The sequence below is a fragment of the Podarcis bocagei genome, assembly GCF_964188305.1.
Source record: "Podarcis bocagei genome assembly, chromosome: 5".
In the NCBI taxonomy this organism is placed as follows: Eukaryota; Metazoa; Chordata; class Lepidosauria; order Squamata; family Lacertidae; genus Podarcis; species Podarcis bocagei.
Window position 1 is genome coordinate 93,908,141 of NC_138129.1, and position 22,623 is coordinate 93,930,763.

Below are 22,623 nucleotides of genomic sequence, written 5' to 3' on the forward strand. Positions count from 1 at the left end.
CCGTCGCCGCCGCCTGAGGGGAATCTTCGAAGCCGCCGCCGCCTGACCTGAGGGGAATCCCAGGCCGCCGCCGCCGCCATCATGTCGCAGGTGGAGCCCGAGACGCTGCCGCCGCCGCTGTCGGAGGTGGAGGGCCGGGCCGAGGAGCTGGGCCTCGGCCAGCTACCCACGGCCTTGCCCCGCCTCATTATATCCTTTCTTGGCGGGGAAGAAGCGGAGAGCGTGTCTCTCTCTCTCTGTGTGTGTGAAAGGACCCCCCCCCTCATCCCACCCACCATAATCTGTGGGGTCCTTCCATCCCTCCTCGTGGCCCGGGACTCCCGTGGGCATCTCCCTCATCCTTTTTTAATGTATTTCTACCCCGCAGTCACCCCACCCCGCGACTCAGGTTAGAAATTATTATTATTATTATTATTATTTATACCCCGCCCATCTGGCTGGGTTTCCCCAGCCGCTCTGGGCGGCTCCCAACAAAATATTAAAATGTAATAGTCTGTTAAACATTAAAAGCTTCCTTAAATGGCTTGAAAACGTAAAGGGGAGCGGGGGGTTGGAAGGCAATCGTTTTAAAAAAATAAATCCAAAATATGACGCCCAAGGAAAATGCTTACGGTCGCTACCGGGCCCTTTTAAGACTCAGAAATAAGAACAGCTTGAAAACGTAAAAGGGGAGGGGGGGAAGGCAATCGCTTAAAAATAATAATTAAAAAAATCCAAAATATGACTCCCAAGGAAAATGCTCAAAGTCACTACCCTGCTCTTTTAAGACTCAGGCTAGAAATAAGAACAGCTTATAAGCATAGAGGGGGGAGGCAATCACTTAAAAATAGTAGTTTAAAAATCCAAGAATCTGACCCCAAGGAAAATTCTCAAGGTCACTACTGCACCCTTTCAGACCCAACATCATCCTGGAGCAGCTGTGTTTTGTTACCTTGTGTGTTTTTTTTAATACTACAAAGCTGCCCTGTGTTTTTCGGGATGAAGGGCAATATCTCTCTCCATATCTATATAGCCAGATGGGTGGGGTATAAATACAGTGGTATCTCAGGTTACATATGCTTCAGGTTACAGACTCCGCTAACCCAGAAATATTACCTCGGGTTAAGAACTTTGCTTCAGGATGAGAACAGAAATCATGCTCTGGTGGCACGGCGGTAGCAGGAGGCCCAATTAGCTAAAGTGGTGCTTCAGGTTAAGAACAGTTTCAGGTTAAGAACAGACCTCCAGAACAAATTAAGTACTTCACCTGAGGTACCACTGTAATAAATTATTTTTGCGACCACTACTACTATATATCTATATCTAATCTATCTGTATAAATTTAGTTAATAACAGCAACAACTTTTGAATATAGTGCCATTCTGTACAGTTGGAACGCAATAGGAAACAAAGCCATTGGCGTGCCGTGCGAATTCAACAAGTACCTTTGTTCCCTCGCAGCAGAGCGAAAGTTGATAAAAGACTAATTTTGAGCCAGCCTTTTATCTGCCAGCATAAGTATGCAGTTTTCCCTTAGTATTTGTACTCTATGTATCAGACATCTGATAGCTGGACCCAGCGTATCGGTAAGTAAATGCTGTGCAAACTTAAGTTAGATTTACTCAGTGCTTTTTTTCTGGGGGTACGCATACCCCTAAACATTTTGTGAATCTTCGTACTTTTCTCCATTTACTGTATTTTCCCCGATTTGCACTATAAAATGGTGATTTTCTTGAGTCAAAAAGAGTACCCCTAAACATTTGTTTTAGGGGGAAAAGCATTGGATTTACTTCCCTGTTTTGGTGGTGATTGTACAGGAAATGTCTCCTTCAGACATGAACATGGGATGCGGCTTAGTCACATCCACCTTGGTTGGCAAAATGCACTGAAATTGTGCCTCTTGGTTAGTTAGGAGTTTTGCCCCAATGAAGAAGCCCCACTAAAGTTGCATGACACAGTTTTGTTATGTCATGCTGGGGAGCAGGGTAACGGACTTGGTTTGGCACCTACAACTTTTTTCCTAGTTTCCCACCACAATCCTCCTGCACCAGAAACCAGCAGTTATTGCTTGTAGGTGTTCGGAAACTGCTTGATACTTGGATCCATCTTTGATACCTTTACTCTCTTTTTACAAGCTATAAAGATCTATGGCTATAGTTTCAGTTCTCACAATGTTGAGTATGTACAGACAAGGCTTTGTGCAAACAAATGTCACAAAATAATGAGAATGGAGTATTATGGCAGTTGATAAACTGTAGTGTAACTCTTGATTTTGTGGGGAATTAACGATTTGTTTTAATATTAAATAAATGTGTTTTTTTAATGGGTCTTTTTTTAAAAAAGAAAGAAAAGAGAATGACTTCCCCCTTTTAGTATTGTGGGTTTACTTTCTTAAATTTTTTCATTCCCAGGTGTCTTAAGGATCTTGACAGAGCAGTTTCTACCCCGCATCAATCTTTCTGAGCTGGAGCAAGCATTTTTCTCTAAAATATTACCAAAGGTATGACACTATTTTGAACCAGCAAGTGTGTGTTAAGGACTGCTGAGTATTCACACTTGTGTACTGTTATTTATATGCTTGAGCTCGTCTTCCAGAAGCATGTCATTTTTTAAGATACCGTACATTTTTTATTTACTTGTTTTAATGGGAGCTTGGCTTGTGTCAGTGAGCAGTTTGCTTTGAAGAGCAGTGCTAACAGATAGTAGCTTTTACCACTGTTTTCCCCATTTTAGTTGAGAAAATGGGTCTATAAAATGGCTGATAAATGATTTGGCACTTAGGTAACAGTTTAGCATTGGCTTGTTTAAGTTAACAAAAAGGCCTCAATCTGCATTCTGAGTTTACCTTAGCTATCTATAAAAATAAACTTCAGAATCTGGGGTTTTTGTTAACTAATGAAGAAAAAGGGTATGATTGCCAGATCCAAAAATTGTTGCTCTTCTGGTTTGGACGAAATGTCAAAATAATTACAAAACCTCCATTCTATGGTTATTTATTTAGTCACTGCTCGTAGGATGGTGTCATTATAAACATAATGGATTTTTCAGTGCTTCTCTGGGTGGTTAGATTATGGAAGAAGAAGAATTAAGCAAAATTGAAAAGATGCTCAGTTATCTCAGAAGATTTGCAAGGCATTGTGAATTTGGATTTTTCCAGGATTGTCTGTTATCTCTTTAAATGGAGGTTCTGTATTTGACTGCCATGGCTAATCACACTGTACTCCCAGATTTTCTCTTGTACTTCTTAAAAGCCATCGAAGTTAATACAGTGGTGCCTCGCAAGACGAAATTACCGTATTTTTTGCACCATAACACTCACTTTTTTCCTCCTAGAAAGTAAGGGGAAATGTCTGTGCGTGTTATGGAGCAAATGCCTGCGGGTGGCGGGGGGGGGGGATCTGCTGCAGTTGTGAGCAGAGGATCCATGGTTCCCCTTCCTTCCCTCCTCCATGGTTACAAAGCATGGATCCACATGGATCCTCAGGATTTTTGCATTGGGCTACTCCAAACTCACTGTCAGATCACATGTCTGTGGCCACAGCATGAACCACAAAAATCATATATCCACTATTTCGTTTAGAATATTTTTTTTCTTGTTTTCCTCCTCTAAAAACTATGTGCGTGTTATGGTCTGGTGCGTGTTATAGAGCGAAAAATACGGTAATTCGTTCCGCAAGTTTTTTCTTCTTGCGAGTTTTTCGTCTTGCGAAGCACGGTTTCCCATAGGAATGCATTGAAAATCAATTAATGCGTTCCTATGGAAACCGCTTGCCAGGCTGGCGGTGCGGAGAAGGGCTTTTCTCCCCACCGCAAGCCTTCAGGACAGGTACGGGAACAGAGGGGAAGGGGCGCAGCGCTTCTCCTCTGTTCCCGGGGCTTGCGGTGGGAGGAGGGTTTTTCCTCCCCACCGCCAACATTCAGAACAGCATTCTGAATGTTGGCGGTGGGAAGGAAAACCCTCCTCCCACCGCAAGTCTTCAGGACAGCCATCCGAAGGCTGGCGTGGGGAGAAGGGCTTTCCGCCCCACCGCCAGCCTTCGGAGGAGCCTTCCGAAGGCTGGCGCGGGGAGAAGGGCTTTCCGCCCCACCGCCAGCCTTCGGAGGAGCCTTCCGAAGGCTGGCGCGGGGAGAAGGGCTTTCCGCTCCACCGCCAGCCTTAGGAGGAGCCTTCCGAAGGCTGGCGCGGGGAGAAGGGCTTTCCGCCCCACCGCCAGCCTTCGGAGGAGCCTTCCGAAGGCTGGCGCGGGGAGAAGGGCTTTCCGCCCCACCGCCAGCCTTCGGAGGAGGTCCGAGGACAGTGGGGAAGAAGCGCTGCTCTTCCCCACTGTCCCGGAGATTTCCCTATGGGCTTTCGTCTTACGAAGGAAGCCCATAGGGAAATTCGTTTTGCGAAGCGCCTCCAAAACGGAAAACCCTTTCGTCTAGCGGGTTTTCCGTCTTGCGAGGCGTTCGTCTTGCGGGGCACCACTGTAATAACCATCCCAACATATGACAATGCTGTGCAATTTGGTTGCATTTAATATATAGAATACCAATACTGGGTTTTCTGTGGATATCATTTTAATTGAAATCTGCTTTTTTTCCTAACAGACCGTACAATTATTTGATCTTTTGATATATGAATTATCCCACCAAGCCACAAGTGTAACAAGCCACAATGTAGAGTTACGTGAAACATTAAGAAACCATCTGCAGGTAAATCTACTGGAATTAGAACTAACAACAGGAATGATACATACATACATACATATATATATATATATATATATATATATATATATATATATATATATATTCCACATTGTTGGCAGTATTTTGGGAGGGAGTATACCAGCATATGCGTGGTAAATCATTTGAGGATTTGTGAGCATATGTTTGATTCTATTGTACAAAGGTTGAACATCTCTAACACTTCTGATTTGTGTTGAATTGTTGTTTATATAACCTCCATTGATGCTTACAGTAATATTTTTGTCATACAGACTTTGGTGCATGTGTTGGAAGCATTAACAGGGTCTGTGCGCCACATCTGTACTGTACAGGATGTTGTGCCCTTAGAACACGTCTACAGTCTTCCCTCTTCCATTCTTCATGTAATCAAGAACACATTTGTACACTGCAAGGTTGGTGAACTTCATAGTTAGTACTATTAATTAAATCTCTATACCGCTCTTCATCTGAAGATCACAGGGTGGTTTACAATATAAATACCGTATTTTTTGCCCCACAGGACGCACTTTTCCCCCTCCAAAAATGAAGGGGAAATGTGTGTGCGTCCTATGGGGCGAATGCAGGCTTTCGCTGAAGTCTGGAGAGCGAGAGGCATCGGTGTGCACCGACCCCTCTCGCTCTCCAGGCTTCAGGAAGCTATCCGCAAGCCTTGCAAGCCTGGCGGGAGTTTCCGCGGGCTCACAAGGCTTGCGGGCAGCAGCCTGCAGCCCCGGCGAGTGTCTGCAAGCCTTGTGCGCCCGGCAGGAGGTCCCGCCGGGCGCGCGAGGATTGGGGCAGCAGCCTGTTGCCCGAAGCACGGGGAGCCCTCCGGAGGGCTCCCCGTGCTTCGGGCGAGTGTCCGCAAGCCTTGCGCGCCCGGCAGGAGGTCCCGCTGGGCGCGCGAGGCTTGGGGCGGCAGCCTGTCGCCCGAAGCACGGGGAGCCCTCCGGAGGGTGCCCCGTGCTTCGGGCAGGTGTGCGTAAGGCTTGGGGCGGCAGCCGCGGGGGGGGGATTTTTTAAATTCATTCCCGCCCCCCCAAAAAACGAGCTGCGTCCTATGGGCCGGTGCGCCCTATAGGACGAAAAATACGGTAGTTCAATAAGTCTGCAATATTTGTAATTTAACTATCACACTCTGCCAAAACTTGGTTCAGAAAGATCTGAAAAATTGGGGAAAGGCAAATCATTCATTATTAGGAAGAATTAACATAATAAAAATGAACATACCTTCCCTTCCCATCATCCTATTTCTATTACCAAGCCTGCTTGTCTCTAGATTGAATTCAGTTATAAAAAAGAATGGCAAAAGGTAAGTTTATATGGAAAGACAAAAAACCCAAAGTAGCCAGAAAAGTTGGGAAAGTAGATAAAAATGAAGGGGGTTGGATATTTCTTAAATAAGTCAATATTTTGATGATGCAGGACAATTAGTATGGTTAATGCAATGGGACAAGCCGAAAGAGAGCTATAACAGGCCATCACAGGAATATTTTGTCAAAACCGATATTGGAAGCCTACTGTCGGTAAGTGGAAGAGACAGAAATATTGTGTGTCTCACATAACAGAATCATAGAATTGTAGAGGTGGAAAGGACCCTGAGGATCATGTAGTTCAACCCCAACAATACAGGAATATACAGCTGTCCTATATGGGGATCGAACCTGCAACCTTGACATTGTCAGCACCACACTATAACCAAATGAGTTAATAGATATTTGCTTGGAAACATGAGACCAAGACAAACAGATTTTATCACATAAAACCTGACGATTGGCCTCTACGTTAGATGAGGGAAGACTTAATTTGAAAGGATAACTAGGTAATTTTCAGTTTTGGAAAGATAAATTGGAGTCCTTTCAAGATTGAGACTGAACAAGTGAAGCCTAAATTAGAGCTTGATACTCCTGTTTCTGAGGACAGAAGTGCCTGGCGTGCTCTGTTCCATGGGGTCACGAAGAGTCGGACACGACTAAACGACTAAACAACAACAACTCCTGTTTCTAGTATCTGCAAATCTGAACCTTCTTAAATAGGCTTTTCCAATGCTTGCTTTTTCTCTTTTGCTTGTTCTGTAAGTATGAAGTTGAGTCCTGTCACCTGTTTGAGCTTGGCAAGTCTGTGAACTAGATTTGGGGAGCTGCCTGCTTCCCAAAATGTTTGCCCTTCCTTCTGCCACCAGGTGGAGGAGCCATAACCTAACCTGCTAGCCTTGTGCTACCAGTGGAAAACAACCCTTTAGATAACTGCCAACTGTATTCTCACAGGGTATCACAAGGATATTAGAGATTTAGTAACTTGGTGCAAACAATTTTCCAGTGTTTGTTTCCATTGAAATCGATACTGAGAAAGCCTGAATACAGTTTTGTTCAATAAATACTATCCTGATATGCACTCATACTTTTTAAGGATAATTTTCAGAGGGGAGAACCTCTGGTGTTAGTATGCAGCAGCAACCCCCCCCCCCAAAAAAAATGTATATTATGCCATAGTAATACATTTGTTTGTCTGTAAGGTGTCACAAGAAACTTTGTTGTTTTATCTGGGATAAATTCTGGAGTACATCTTGTATAGCATGTAGTGAGATCTTGTATTTAGTGCTTAGCAGCTATGAATAATATGAATAGAGAAATGATCTGGGTCATGAATTAGTTACTTCCACCACTGATCTATGCAATGTGTTCACTTTCTCTCCGTTTTTTTTTTTTTTTTGCTACAGAATAGTGAGTCGTTGTACAGTGAGTGTCTCCACTTGTTTTCGGATTTACTCCAGTCTCTGTTTAAGGAGGCCTATGCTTTGCAAAAGCAGTTTATGGAACTGCTTGAGATGGTATCTGTGAACTCTTGTGCTGCTGAAGACAGTATAGCGATTATAGCGTCAGGTGTGTATGCAAACCATTCACTTTAAAGCAGACCACTTTCCCAAATGTATAAACTCCTACCACATACCTATTCCCTTCTGTTAAAGTTGGTGTTCCTCATCAGTCCAGGATGATTTGATCTGCTTCTCAAATTCAGGGCTAAATGTGAGATAAAAGCAATTAAAAGTGCAGCTATCACTTAACTACTGTTGTGAACGTAGGGAAATGGTGGTCTTTGTTGTATTGAATGAGCTTCATTGTATTGAACGGTTCACTATGTTATATGCTGAACTTACCTTGCATTTACTTTTTGTCCTTTGCTCTACAGCTGTTCATACTTTGCTGGAGATCTGTTCTGCTATTTCCAGCATTGATCATGCGCTTCATGCAAACACATGGAAGTTCATAATCAGGTATGTTTTCATTCTATTAATGTTATCTGTTATATAATCTAAATAGATTATATGAGCTCTGCATCAAATTGTGATATTGAAAAATCTGCATCTAATTCAGCTTGTTAGACATAATATGGGCTCAGATTTGGACTGACGGCAGCTCCTCCATTGTGAAGAATGCTCTGCAGAAATAGAACCAATAGATCAGAATGGATCAATATAATAAAAATGAATTTTTAGTTTCAAATTAGTTAAAAGGTACATGATCGCACTAAATGGCTATTAAGCCCCAGAATATCTCATTTACAGTCTACACTGAGATCATGGCTTTAAAATCTGAGAAGGAATGAATCATTTAGATTTAAATACTTAATTAAAAAATACGACAGAGTTCTGGGCCATTGCATTGCTTAAATGCAGTGGTGAGATGGATGAGGGAAAACAAGCTAAGCTTGAATCATAGCAAGGTGGAGTCACCGTGGGCGAGTAGTTCCCATGTCTGAGAAATTAGTGAATTGCCTACCCTGGATGGGGTTGCACTCCCCCTGCAAAGGAGCAGGTTTGCAGTCGGGTTGTTTCTGGATCCAGCTCTGTCACTGGTGGCTCAGGTAGCCTCAGTGGCTGGAAGTGCCTCTTAACAACTACAATTGGTTCAACAGCTACAGCCATTCTTGGACTGGTAGTTCATGGTACTGGTGTGGGGCTTCCCTTGCACTTGAGCTGGAAGCTGCAGTTAGTACAGAATGCTGTAGCACGATTGCTGACAGGAGTGAGACCTGTCAGTATGTAACACCTGGGCTCAGATGTCTGCGCTGGTTGCTGGTTTGCTGCTTGGCCAAGTATATACAGGCATACCTCGGGTTGCGAATGCTGCGGGTTGCGCGTTTTCGGGTTATGGACCGCGCTGAACCTGGAAGTACCGGAACGGGTTACTTCCGGGTTTTTGTGCATGCGCAGAAGCGCAAAATGACGTCATGCGCAGAAGCGCCGAATTGCGTCACACATGTGCGCAGATGCGGGTTGCGAATGCTGCGGGTTGCGAACGTGCCTCCCGCACGGATCATGTTCGCAACCTGAGGTATGACTGTAAAGCCCTTAACAACTTGGGACAAGTTTACCTATGAAGATTGCATCTGTTTACCTGTGGAGGTGGCACTATAGCAGGTGCCACATATTACCCATTCCCCATTTGTAACTTCTAACAGGAGTCCTTGCAGCAGAAGTAAGGCCCGCCACTGTGCCAGCCAGCCACAACCTCCTCCACAGCACTCCATTTCCATTTCTGATTTCCCCCCAACGGATTCTCAACATTCTTGGCTACAGATTTAGGGGTGGGGGGGGTGCTCCCTTTTGTTTCTCAGAGGTCCTGTGTTGACTCTGTTTCAGTTGGTACTCGCCATCTGAGTTAATGAGAGTGATTGGGGTGTGTGTGATGGTTCTAATAGCCTGTTGCCTATTTGAGAATTGTCACAAGTTTGTCCCTTTCAGGCAAAGTCTCAAGCACAAATCTCTGATAAAGAACAGCTTGAAGCATTCCGATATACTCAGTGGTCTTTGTGAGGATATCCTGTTTTCTTTCCAGTCTTGTTTGCAGCTGGCTGAGCAGATGAAGCGGTCTGGAACAGAGGTGAATATGACTTTTAGGCATATTGACCTTGGGATGAAGTTGACTTCCATAGTATTGTGGTTAAAGTTGCAAGGACGTGAACTTCTGAGAGCTTTAGACAGGCCACAAGCATAGCTTATGTTTGGGCAGCACACAAACTATTTAGAAACATAGAATCCTAGCTTTCCTTTTGACCACTTTTTAGTAAATGGTGGGGATGGACAAAAACCTCTTCGGACATCTCTATCTCAGGAGCTAAGGAACACTTGCTCCCCTAATGGTGAGCATCATGTAGACTGTCACTTTAATGGGCTACACAAAACTTGTTGCTGTTCTCCGGTGCACTAATTTATTCTGAACTTGATGAGAAAATTTGATAGTCATAGCTGGGGGGATTCCTGGGTGGAAGCCAATCGTGTCGAGTAAGCACTGGTATAGGATCTGTTGTGCAGGCCTGAAAATGGAAGGCGAGTAAAACATCAAAAAGCCAAATTAACCGTTTTTCAGAATTCCCAAGGACACGTCTCAATTTATGCATGCATAAAATAAATTTATTGGCAATCGTAGCATAGCTTCTGTGTATAAGCAGGTTTCCCCTCCTCTCTCTTGGGTATGCTGAACTTCCATTACAGTATGTGCATAGGCCAGGGAATGAAATAGCCAGAATGTTACCTCACAGGACTGGCCTTTCAGTGCTGGGGAGGGGGATAGGGCAGGGAGGTGAGGCATTTCTGGTATAAGTTTTCTAAAACACTGTTGAATTCTGTCCATTTGAGCTTTGATTTCTTCCCTTTCAAATAGGAGAGCATTGATTGCAAGTTGTTCCAAAGGACAGTCAAGCTGTGTAGATTCTTGGCCAATTCCCTGGTGCACTACACCAAGGTGAGAGATAGAAACTGGGTTCACTCTGATGCAAAATGTATGTTTGGCTTGAATATGCCTTAATTGCTTTGCTATAAAATATTCTGTCTAACTTGGAAAATGTGGTAGCATATATAAAAAGTAATTGGCAATATTCCATCCATATTCATCAGAATCATTACTTGTCATGTAGCGCTTGATTTGTGGTGTCTATATACTACATTCGACATTGTTAACTACAGACTCTACTTAGCCATGAAGTTTGTGCTCAAAGCTGTGTCTAAATAAGGATACCTTTCCAGTTTGTCATATCTGTCCTCTTTGTATTGTACAAATTGCACAACTCTTCAAGTCTGCAGTTATAGAAGTCTCTTTCTAATAAGTCAGTGAACATCATCCTTTTTCACCCCAAATCCTTTGTGTCAATTTGCAAATGCTTTGAGAAGAACATCAGTTGACGTAGAGAATCACAAATGGTGTTTTCCCCAGAGGGAATTTAGATTTGCTACCCATTTTTTATTGTAGGTACTTGTACTATTCCCATATTTTGTAACAGCCCTTGTACCACGGACAAATAAAATGGTTCACTAATGATATCTGAACCAAATTTCCTTAGGGTGTGTTTCTCCCTTAGCGGCATCTGCTGGAAAAGCAGTTTGTTTTTGGTGTTTTGCAGAAAGTTTTAACATTTATCTGAAATGCTTTAGGAATTTACTTGGTTCTTAAATCACAAGTATTTGCTGTGATTGCATTGTCCATCTGTAGTTGTTAAGAGTTTACTTAAGTCAGCATAGTATTTTTGTGTTATATCTCATGTTATGCTTCCTTTTTTCCTGAATAAATGTTTTGTTTCGTTTAAGGTTATCTGTTTTGCCCTGGGTTTAGTAACTTTAACCTGACCCACCCTACTTAGAAGAGTGGGTAAAATTTGATTCTAAAATATGTAGAACAGATTTTTAATTCTGAATTGTAGCTTATACAGTACAGTAAGTCTTGTACTATTTTGTATTATCTTTTGAACAAAGTTCCACTCTGCTTAGAGGGACTTCCAAATGTGTATAGACAGGATTGTAGCATTACAGCACATTCCTATACTCAAAAGTAATGTGTGTCTCAGATTGTAGCCTTTTATTTCAAGTAAGTTGTCTTGCTTAGTATCCTTTCATGTGCATACAGAGCCAAAAATACATATATTATAGTATAAAATGCACGTGAGCTGCAGGAGTAAAAAATTGGGATTGTGCTCTACTTACCAGAATCATATGTAAAGTGCAGCTGAAAAGTAAGTTTAAAAAATTGCAACATTAATTCCACAAAAGGTCTGAACCTACAATAAAGATACAGTGGTACCTCAGGTTAAGTACTTAATTCATTCCAGAGGTCCGTTCTTAACCTGAAACTGTTCTTAACCTGAAGCACCACTTTAGCTAATGGGGCCTCCTGCTGCCACTGCGCTGCTGGAGCCCAATTTCTGTACTTATCCTGAATTTCTGTACTTATCCTGAAGCAAAGTTCTTAACCTGAAGCACTTTCTGGGTTAGCGGAGTCTGTAAGCTGAAGCGTATGTAACCTGAAGCGTATGTAACCCAAGGTACCACTGTACAGATAAAATTACTGAAATATAATATAATTATTATATAATTACTAAAATATAATAATATATTATCTCATCTATCCAGAATGATGCAAAGTTTCAGCTTATAAAAGGCAGTGGAGATAAAGTTATATCAATGAATTTTAAAATTTAAAAGTATTTTAAATGGTTGGCTTTACAGGAGTTCACTCCTTTCCTGGCAGATTCCTGCTGTCAGCTACATCAGACATACCTTCAAATATACAGGTAAGTGGTACCTGATAATTAATTTGATTTTTATTATTTTTACATATTTATTATGTCATTAGTGTTTTCTGTGCCTGAGCTTGAAAGTAATTTGAAAGCTGCCTTCCTGGTATGGCAGTTTGCAAACAGTTTGCAAACAGTGGGTTCCAAAATCATGATGACTGAAGACTGATGTCCTGGCATGCATCTGCAATAGCCCCATTTCCTTCTGTATCAAGGTATGTGCCACACAGTGTCATAGAATCATAGTGTTGGAAGGGGCCCAAGGGTCATCTAGTCCAACCCCTTGCAATTCAGGAATCTCAGCTAAAGCATCCATGACGGGGCCACCCAACCTCTGCTTAAAAACCTCAAGGAAGGAGAGTCCACAGCCTCCTAAGGGATGCTGTTCCCACTGTTGAACAGCTCTTAAACGAATGTCACTCCAATACAAAAAGAACATAATTAAAGTGTGTCTTGTCTTAGCTCCACAGAGTTTCTGTATTCTGTTGAACCTTAGAAATCCACGTTTAGTGCTCTTCAGAGTACAAGTGATACATGCGGCATTCTGTATTCTTTCCTGACAGCAAATTTCCTCCAAGTCTTTATGCTCCAGCGATTTCTAAGTCTCATCAGGATGAAATAGCGAGGGAATTCCTCGTGACGCTGGACTCTCTCCTACCCCACCTGCTCTCTTTTAGGCCTTTCCTAGAAGTGGCGTTAAGTAAAATTTCAGGTAAGCTTAAAGGCCCTGACGATGTTATTACTGCATTCTCCTTGCCTCAGAGAACTGGGTGGAGGATTCTGATGGTCCCTGAAAGCCAGGCATTTCTTCCCCCTAGTCAGCTGCAAGAATAATAAAATTCCACAGTAGCAATACTATATACCAATTTGTTTTGAAAATGTACAATCAGACCAAAGTTACTTATTAGTAACTCAGCTTTTTTCAGGTCATAAACATTATTATTATTATCATTATATTCATTTCATGGCTTTAGAATATTCTTACCATTCTAATTTTTAAAGCTAATCTTTCTTTTTCATGTGTAGAATTTTGTATTCTTATTAAAGGCTTAATTTCTCTTAATAACATTTTTATTTGTTTAGTTATAAGCCATAAACTTTTTGCAGGTGCCCCATAATACTTGTTTGGCACTTGTAAGAGATTGATCTTTTAGCGTGGCAGCACTCACTTCGGAACTCCCTGCCTGTTAACATCAGGCAGCTGCCTTCACTGTATTCTTCTTTGGCACCTGATGAAGACATTTTTGTTTCAGCAAACCTTTCCAAACATGTGCAGTCTTCCATATGTTATAATTCATTTTAGCTTATTGTTGGCTTTCATTCATTTTGAACAGTTGTTTTTAACTATTTTTACTGATAATGTTATTGTTTAATGCTTTTTGCAAGCTGCTTTGAGGTTTTGTTACAATCAAGCAGTATATAAGCAATATATAAAGTTAAATAACTAAAATAGATAAAAATTACAAAGACAAATTAGTTTTAAGTACATGGTTGTAGATTTCTAGATTTATTCAGACATGAGAGTGCCATATACATGTAAGCTTGCTTTAAAAGTTTTAACTTAAAAAAGGTTTTTTCTTTAAAAAAAAATGACTACAGATCTCTCTCCTGAGCTGCATTTTCCACAATGTCGTCTTCTGCTTTCTGTAATGGACAAGTTGCCATCCCAGCCCCAAGATGTGCAGGCTCTTTGGAACACTGGAAGTCAGTTACCAGAGGAGATTCCCAGGTAATTCATTGCTGCTGTAGTAGATTTATATTAATGGGTAAGCGTTTTTGTGATTAGCATACTTGATGTTGCCAAGCTTCATCCCCAGGTTGTTTTGAACATGTTTTATAAAAAGATGTGTTGTATTGAATGAAGGGTTTAGTGAAGGTTAGCATGATTAATTCTAAATATAATTTCCTCAGTAGTGTCAGTTGACTGTACAAAGATTCTGGATAGCTCTTGCTAGATTTAAGATGCTTATTTCTGTTTCATTGATTGTAGACTTTTGCAGCATCTGGAAATCTAGCAGCATAAAATCCACCCAGCACAATTTAGGGCTGCACTGTCTCTATATTATTTGTTTTAGTGATGCATGTTGGATTGCTGCAAAGAGTTAGCCTTAGGTAGGAGTAATCCTGATGTTCTCCATTTCTCTGCAGAGTCTCCTTGTTTGCAGCCCTCTTCCTCAGTCTTCAGCAGTGTCCTGGAGAGCTTTTTCTTCCTGTTAGTTTGCCAGCAGCAATGGGGACAGGGCAAGCTGAGGATCTTGTCACCTTTTACCACTATGTCTGTGTCCATTTGTGTGCCTTTATCACATCCTTCTCGGTTTCGCATTTCCATCTACTGGTAAGGAGAAGTATTGCCCCATCTGCTGACTTGGAGCAGCTGGTGGATTTTAAAACCAAGCTTTCCAATATAAGTCATTCTTCTCCACTGCATGTCTTACCATATAATAAAATCTTAAGATGACCTCAGTTTGTGTAGCTGCCACAGGCTAGCTACAGAGGATGAGTCCAGGGTGGTCCTATCCTGCCTTTCCATCTTTGCTGCCACTGCCATGGAGTGGGGGAGAAAGTCTCCCTTTGTCCATTCATTCTTCCACGCCACTGCCTTAAGAGTCTCTACCCTGGAAATAAGAGAAAGAGGGATTTGTCCTCCCCACTTCTGGAAGTTTGAGCTGTGCAAAGGGGTGTGTTGGTGGTTGCACAGGGAGTGGGAAGGGAGTTTGTTGAGGGGCAAAGGAAGTGGGGAGGAGAGTTGGCGAGGGGCAAAGGCAACTATCTGTAAACAAACAAGAAACGTCCATAAAAATGGCGAATGTACTTTCTTTCCAAAATATGTTTTATCTTAAACAATTGTAAGCACAGCAACGTTATGATTGATTTTGACAGCTCAATGACTAAGCTCTTTAGCAACGAAACATCTTGATTACCGGAACGACGTTCAAGCACTGAACCACTGGTATATTTTACTGCGTTTTCAGTTGTTTAAGATAAAACCTATTTTGGAAAGAAACTACTTTTGCCATTTTTATGGATGCTTATTATTCATTTACGGATAGTTGCCTTTGTGGTCTTATCTTGAGACAGTGGGCCGATATACTAGATGGAGCTGGTAGACAGCTGCCCTGGACACAGAACTGACCTTTGCCTCCACGGACAGCTTTGTTTTTTCTTGTTAGTTGGTGGGATGACAATAAACAGCAGCCGTAACTTCTTTCTAATCAACTTTTTGCCTGTGTATACGTGTATCTGTTTTCTTTCAGGAATGTTCCCTGCTGGAGGCTGTACTTGGTTCTAACACAATCACTGCTCTCCTGGCTATGGACATTTGGTGCTTCCTTGCCCGGTAAGAAAAAAAAAAATCCTGAAACACAGGCAGATGTAACCTAAACTGCTAAGTTTTCCCATATTTATTTATTTATTTTTGATACCACTTTATATTTTTAATAAAAATCTCAAAGCGGTTTACAGCATATTAAATCAATACAACAACAGCTGGGCAATGTTCCTCTGGCCTCATGAGGAGCCTCTTTAGTAGGGCTGGGTGAATCTGGGCCCCGCCCCCTAGGCCAGGTGGAAAGGGCCTTGCGGGGAGCGGCCTGCACACTCACACCTTCAGCAAAAGGACAAGAAAAAAAAATTATTAAATACAGATACCACTTTTTCTTCAAGAAAGGTAGCGTATCATACTTGGCATTTTTCTCTCCTCACAGTAAACTTGTTAAGCTGAGAGAGAATGACTTGCAAGAGCTATGCTAATAGGTGCCATGACTAAACAGGGATTTGAACGCAGGCCTTCCCAGTTCAAGATCAACACAGACTAGCACCCCAAGGAGAGATCCGCTGCCTCACTTGTTCATCTTGCTCTTTTTTCTTCTCCCAGGTATGGAAGAGCGGACCTGTGTGCTCATCATGCATTTATCATAGCATATTTGGTAAGCAGAACGTGGTTTGTTTATAAGCAGAGGTATTTGAGCAGAGCAGAAAATGTAACATAGCACAACACAACATGAAGTTTACATAGCTGCAGATTATTATCCCAGGCCTCTTGAAGACTGTGGGAAAATCTGTTGTACAAAACAGGGGAAATGCTCAGTCCCTTCCTTGGTTTCCTGATACGTTTGTATAATAAGGGCTAAATATTAGTTTTGTAATATAGCAGTATTTAATCAAATTTAGTTTGAATTTAGTCAAAATGCAGTGAATGATTATATAGTTTCTTTCTTTCTTTCTTTCTTTCTTTCTTTCTTTCTTTCTTTCTTTCTTTCTTTCTTTTGCCAGCTTGATTCTCTCATTATATATTTTGAAAAAACTCCACCCCATGTCTTCAGCCAAACATGGATTCCAAGGAAATTTACATACAAAATTAATTATCAACACTATTTTAAAATAAACAGTAGCACAATAAAATCTGGGAATCATGTCATATTCAATCATTTTAAACAAGCCTAAATATGTTCATGGTGCTTTCTTCAGGAGATGCTTGGTTGTTCAGCTTTGCTTCATTTTGATAAGCATTTTTCTCTAGGTCTGATTACCTAGTGATGGGATTAATTTTTTATTTATTTTTACCTTCGTCTTTAGTTATGTGGCTTGGCTCATTTGTTTGAGCTATCTGGATGGTTTTAACAAACAAATGCTGGCCTTGATAGGCCACTCTAACATGGAGCCACTTTGATTAATTCCTAATTTTAAGCTTGTAACAGAATAATTTGTGTGGTACAGGCTACTCTGTGAAGTAGTTTAGGAGGGACACACAGATGGGTGCAAATGGTATTTGGTTAATACAGACATCTGGCTGTGGTCAAGAGGAGAATCCGTAATGTTAAAAAGGAATATGTAAGTAATGTTGGACTTGCTGTTACCTAAAATAGGACCCAGTGTATGTGTAGCTATAGGTTCTGCATCAAAACTGTTCTCTTTTTTTAAAAAACCAAACAACATGCTTAGGTGTCGCTAGATTGTTAGAATTTTGTGAGCTAATAATTTCTTACCGTATTCAGATAAAAGCTTGTCCTGCAGAGCATTTTCAAGTTTCTCTGCTTGGAGTCCTGCTAAGGCGTCTGCTATTCCTGATGACTGCTGATCACCAGGCAAGTACTGCCAAAAATGTTATTTATTGATTCCATCTGTATCCCATCTTTCCTTCAAGGAACTCAAGGTGTTAAGCACTTTTTGTTTAGTGAGGGAAGAGGCATATGTTTCAACCTGCTTTGTTACAACCGTAACAAATTTTGAGGGCTCATTCAAATATTACACTCACCATAGGAAGGTGGTCAAATATGTTTTTGTATGATTAGATTAGTCTTACCATCCAGAAAGTCTCCCTTTTAACTGCTGCACTGAATGTGCAGCCCAGGCATTGAGAGTTTTCCCTCATGGTAAAAGGCTTACACAGGCTTTAACAACCAGAGTATGTCACTGGTGTTCTGTGAAAACATTTTGGCTGCATCTTGGTAAGAGCTGTACTATCTGAATTTAGCCCAAAGGAATCATTGTGTGGAGTCTTTTTGCAATTAAATCTCTCAGGAATCTCCCTCTGTACTAACTGAAGTTGTGCACCTGTCTGTCTGTTCTGTTATTAAAGTGTAGACATATTTTATGGGTATTGTTAAGGTTTTCTGTGAACCATCCAGAGACCTTGGGGTATAGGGCGGTATAAAAAATTCAATAAATAATAATAATGATAATAATAATTATTATTATCTGTCTTGGAAAGAGAGTGGCTGAAGTCACATTCTGGGTTGGGAACTGGAGAAGCTGCTGGGATAGTTTCAGAGTCTAAGCCTTGCCTTTGAGAGGGAGAAATCCTTTCCTCTAGCCTGCCATCTTACTCTGTCATTGGACAGAAAGGATATTCTGTTTAGTTTATTATTTTCCTATATTTGTGAAACAGTTTATTGAACTCTCCTGTGCTCGTTCTAATGTTGCCTTCACCTCCTTGCAGGTGAGGTTCACCCAACAATTTCCTTGCAGAGAAACAGAGAACCTGATATTGTGGCAGCATCTTTCTCTCCAGGCCCTGATCCCTCCCCTCAGGCAGCAAGTTGCTCATGAGCTCTTTGTGGCCGGATTTGCACAATGTCAAGAGTGGCTGAGCAGCAAAAGGTCTCTGGAGGAACTTCCACAGGTGGTAAGGAAAGGCTTGAATGAATTACTTGCGGATGAAAAACTCTGGTGAGGGTTTTCTTGCCCTCTTTGGTTCTATTGTTCTGTTATGGGGATACCCACAAGTAAGCCCAGCTTTTTGCATCTTTGTACTAATAGTATGATTTCAGAGCGATAATAACTTTTTGTACCGGGTCTATCAATAGTTTGCATGACGGGGATCAAGTGTTGGTGCAAAGGATGCAGGACTTCAGATTCCTGAGCTTCAGGACTTGCACTTTAAAGAGAGAATGCATGTATTTTTTTCTTGCCTTTGTAGTTGCAGACGGAAGCCTGAAAGTGGACATACTTTTTCTGTTAAAACAAGGGTGGTCAACCTGTGGCTCTCTAGATGTTGCTGAACTAAAGCTCCCACCACTGCAAACTACTGGTTAGCTGAGGTTGACAGGCACTTCTGGAGAGAGACAGGCTCTCTCTATGCCTAAATGCTTGCAGATTGGGTGGTGTTTCTAGTGATCAGAGATACAACTAGAAGTGTTCCTAGCTCCTCACAGCTCTTTCTTCTCTGTTAGAACACTGCTCTCTCTGCCTTGTTGTCCTTGTGCCAAACTGCTGGGAAGTCACTAGAGGTGGGACAGCAAACAGCACTTGTTGGGATTGTTGGCCAGTTCTTGGTAGTTCTACCTGCCACACAGGTGAGTAAATTCTCTCATTTCCCACTTCCTGCTACTCCATCTAGTTCTCCCTTCCAGTAATATGTCAGAACAGAGATAGCTGCAGTTTTCCTGCTCTTGTGGAGGGCTATAGGAGGAGAAAGCAGAATTCCAGGAGAGAGAAGAAGAAGACGACGACCTTGTTTTGTTACAGGAGCATGCAGTTGCATCCCAATATGCATCTTTCTTGCCATACAAATGACAGCATTTAAAGTGTTGATGACTCTTGCTATAGTACTAGTTCCATTATGTGCCAAAAGAGGGAGGGGTGCTCTATTTTTGCCTTGTACCATATAGCCATAGAAACAGGCAAAGAAGTGTTTCCGCTTTAATATACAGGGTGAATTTAATAATACTTCAGTGCAATATGAATTTCAGTTAACACTTGCGAATCGTGTGAGACTTTTGCTACCTACAATCACCAAACATTGTGCTGGCAAAGAACCCAAAAGGGAACTGGACTAGGAGGCAGCAATTTGTGGTAGTTTGTATCAGTCCTCTTATTTAGATGAAGCTGACTTCACACTTTCTGTCTGTGGGAGGAGTGCACCATCTGTCAGTTTTGAGTTTGAGTAGATCAACAACACTTACTTCCTTAGCCAGACAGCCTTTCATGCTGCCGTCACAGGCAGGGCATAGCAGAATCATTAAACATTCACTTTGCAGTGAATCTTTACCTAGTTTATCTAGCCAGAAATGGAGGACACTGTGAGGCTATAATATGCTCTTTTTGTCCAATGAAGGTCTCCAGTCTGCCCTCTCTGCAGCAGACCTTTAGCTTGGTGCTTCGACTCATGCAGTTCTTCATCCAAATATTAGAGCCTCAACTGCTAATTCAGGTAAGAAATAGTATGATGAGCAGACTTGCCTTGCATACACAGATGGATGTCTAGCAAGGTACTTTTCAAAGCTGATTGCTGCTAGTTATGACTGGTGTATCCATCATCATTTTTCTACCAGAGAATGATCCTGGTAAGCATAAGCCACAGTAGTACAAGAATGTCATGATCCTAGTTCCTGGCTATTTAGAAACCCTAGCCCTCAAGAAGCAGAGCTACAGTTTGCTTCATAGGGTGTAATTATTAAGTTACAGCTGGTTTGCAACATATTCAACAAACAACCTCCTGCATCTTCACTCACAGATGTTCACAGTATGGTGAGAGGATGGAAGTGTGTTTTGCCCCCCTACACCATTTTAAGGGCCTTCAAACAGACTGTATTATATTTGGAGGCGCACACCTCTTGCCCAGGCCAATGCAGCCACAACACCACTGGCCTGAATGTTCCCCACTTCCATCCTTTATTGGCCTGTCCATTGTCAAGGCTAGTCATGACTGCTAGCAACCAGAATTTGAAGTGTATTTGCTAATTTAGTTGAGGTTGAGCATACAGTCATACCTCGGGTTGCAGACGCTTCAGGTTACGTGTTTTCGGGTTGCGCGCTGCACCGAACCCGGAAGTACCGGAACGGTATACTTCCGGGTTTCGGCGCATGTGCAGAAGCACTAAATCACGCTTTTCACATGCACAGAAGCGCCAAATTGCGACCTGCCCGTACGCAGATGTGGTGTTGCGGGTTGCGAACGTGCCTCCCGCACGGATCACGTTTGCAACCCGAGCGCCCACTGTATTTAGCACCTGTGCATACACAATGCTACTCTGGTGAGGGTTGATGGATTTGGGAGAAGCAAACAGTGCCAGGAGCCTTCAAGGTTGGTCAGTGGAATAGAATTTCCTGATCATACTTAAAATCACAAGCTTTCCTGTCCCACTACTACGCTGATTGTTTAATCTATTATTTCTGTTATAAAAGGTTGCTGTGCTTCTTTTGCATGCAGGCCAGGTTATGTGAATTGTCACTTCGTGTTCTTGCATTTTAAACCCCTCTAAACCTTACTCCACCAATGTGTGTGTATATAGCTGCATCTGCATGCACTGGATGAAATGGGCCAAAAGACCTTATATCATAATCTTCAAATGTGACAACACTATTCGTTGTTTTCTCTTCCTGCAGATACTTACACTGCAAACTTCCCTCCTTCAACTCAATCCCCCAGATCATGTTCTCACTGCAATCTTAGATTTTCTCTCTTCGATGGGGGTTCCCATTATTCCACCAGAATTCCAGGTAAATTCACTAGAACAAGATTCTGTTCTTTCATTAACCTTCTGCAGGTGTCGTTTACTGTTTTTCAGTAGTGGCCACTGAGTAGCTAAGGCCCAAAGTACATTAATCATAAGAATGTCAAGTGCCTATTACTTTTTAGAAACCCTGTGTGGGAAGCCTACATGGGTAATGAAAGGTACAGGGACTCCTTGATAGTTACCTAGGGGTAGAAAGATATCACTATTACATTATCCCTGGACTTGGTGGTGTTCTTGCCCCTGAGTTTATTTTAGCTTGGAAATGCATTTTTACTTGGATTTTTTCCATTTTAAAGACACTTTCTTGACTCTTGTTGAATGGCAGTGGGTCAGTGTGACAACAGGACTTGGCATATTGTGGGATGTTTTGCTGGTTTGATTTGGAGGGCTGGGCGTGTCTATTTGTCGGCAGAGTCCAGACGAATAGTCAAAACCAACAAAAAATATTTTGGTATCTTAAGAGACTGACACATGTATTATGGCTTAAGTGATTGTCTTCTATCTGATGCATATGCTGTGACAAAATTGTCAGTCTGTAAATTACTGCAAGATTATTTGATACGTTTTGTCAGTAAAGGCTGCCATGAGATTTTCATTATTGTCATTCTCGGTGGGGTATCTGGGTTGTATTTAATTATGATTCCCAGGAAATTATGAGCGGAGGCTTAAAATACAAATAACTGCATTATTCACTTGTTAGGAGCAGATTTTATCCAAGCTGTCCTACCTGTTTTCTTCTTTGCTGGCCAACAGTAGCTGGTTGATTCATCAGCACGCCATAGAGGCATTCACACAGTTTGCACAGGTAAGATAAAGTCCAGCTGTGCTTCCCAGTTTGGGGGAGAAATGCACATGATCCCACTAAAATTAATCAGTTTTAAGCTCACTCTTAACACTCTTGGTGTTACGGGCTGTAAAGGGCTCGATCCAGCTAAGTTTGGTTACAAGTAACTGAGCTCCTGGCATCCAGAGATTCCACAGGAAAGTGTGCCGGCCCTCTGGTGGAAAGAACTGCCCTCCCCCAAGTTCTCATTTGCACTGCAGTTTTGAGAAATGAGAATCAGCAAAAATCTCTCTGACTCTTACCATGTCCAAACTGCAGTGTAGCTAGAGAAGAGTCCACCACTCTTCCAAAACCTTGCCACATGGTTTCAGGAAGATGCACTGTCTTCTGGAGTTTGGAGAAAATGAGAAACAGTAGGACAACTTGAAAGAGAAAATGCAAGGATTTATTTCGTTCTCCTGAGGTTTGGTGAAGTTGTTAAAAACAACAACAACCAACCCCAAAAGAAACTCAAGTCTCTTCCACTTTCTATCCCTTTGCTTTCTCTATGTTCCAGGGCAAATTGAGAAACAACCCCTAGTAAGCAAAGCTAGGGTTTGCAGACCACTGCTTAACTTCCATCACATTCAG

At 41.9% G+C, this 22,623-nt stretch overlaps 1 protein-coding gene across 1 annotated transcript in view; it reads left to right on the forward strand.

Moving 5' to 3' along the window:
- Positions 1-22,623, forward strand: part of FIRRM (FIGNL1 interacting regulator of recombination and mitosis) — a 26,422-nt gene continuing 3,799 nt past the window's right edge. Inside the window, exons 1-21 of the mRNA XM_081194369.1 lie at positions 1-188; positions 1,525-1,565; positions 2,391-2,479; positions 4,570-4,674; positions 4,962-5,102; positions 7,406-7,568; positions 7,876-7,960; positions 9,431-9,569; positions 10,350-10,430; positions 12,185-12,249; positions 12,816-12,964; positions 13,852-13,981; positions 14,401-14,587; positions 15,507-15,589; positions 16,127-16,178; positions 17,247-17,336; positions 18,191-18,376; positions 18,924-19,046; positions 19,808-19,903; positions 21,079-21,192; positions 21,910-22,014. Of these exons, the coding sequence (XP_081050495.1) occupies positions 82-188; positions 1,525-1,565; positions 2,391-2,479; positions 4,570-4,674; positions 4,962-5,102; positions 7,406-7,568; positions 7,876-7,960; positions 9,431-9,569; positions 10,350-10,430; positions 12,185-12,249; positions 12,816-12,964; positions 13,852-13,981; positions 14,401-14,587; positions 15,507-15,589; positions 16,127-16,178; positions 17,247-17,336; positions 18,191-18,376; positions 18,924-19,046; positions 19,808-19,903; positions 21,079-21,192; positions 21,910-22,014 (2,331 nt within the window). The 5' untranslated portion in view covers positions 1-81. The remainder of the gene's footprint in view (positions 189-1,524; positions 1,566-2,390; positions 2,480-4,569; positions 4,675-4,961; positions 5,103-7,405; positions 7,569-7,875; positions 7,961-9,430; positions 9,570-10,349; positions 10,431-12,184; positions 12,250-12,815; positions 12,965-13,851; positions 13,982-14,400; positions 14,588-15,506; positions 15,590-16,126; positions 16,179-17,246; positions 17,337-18,190; positions 18,377-18,923; positions 19,047-19,807; positions 19,904-21,078; positions 21,193-21,909; positions 22,015-22,623) is intronic.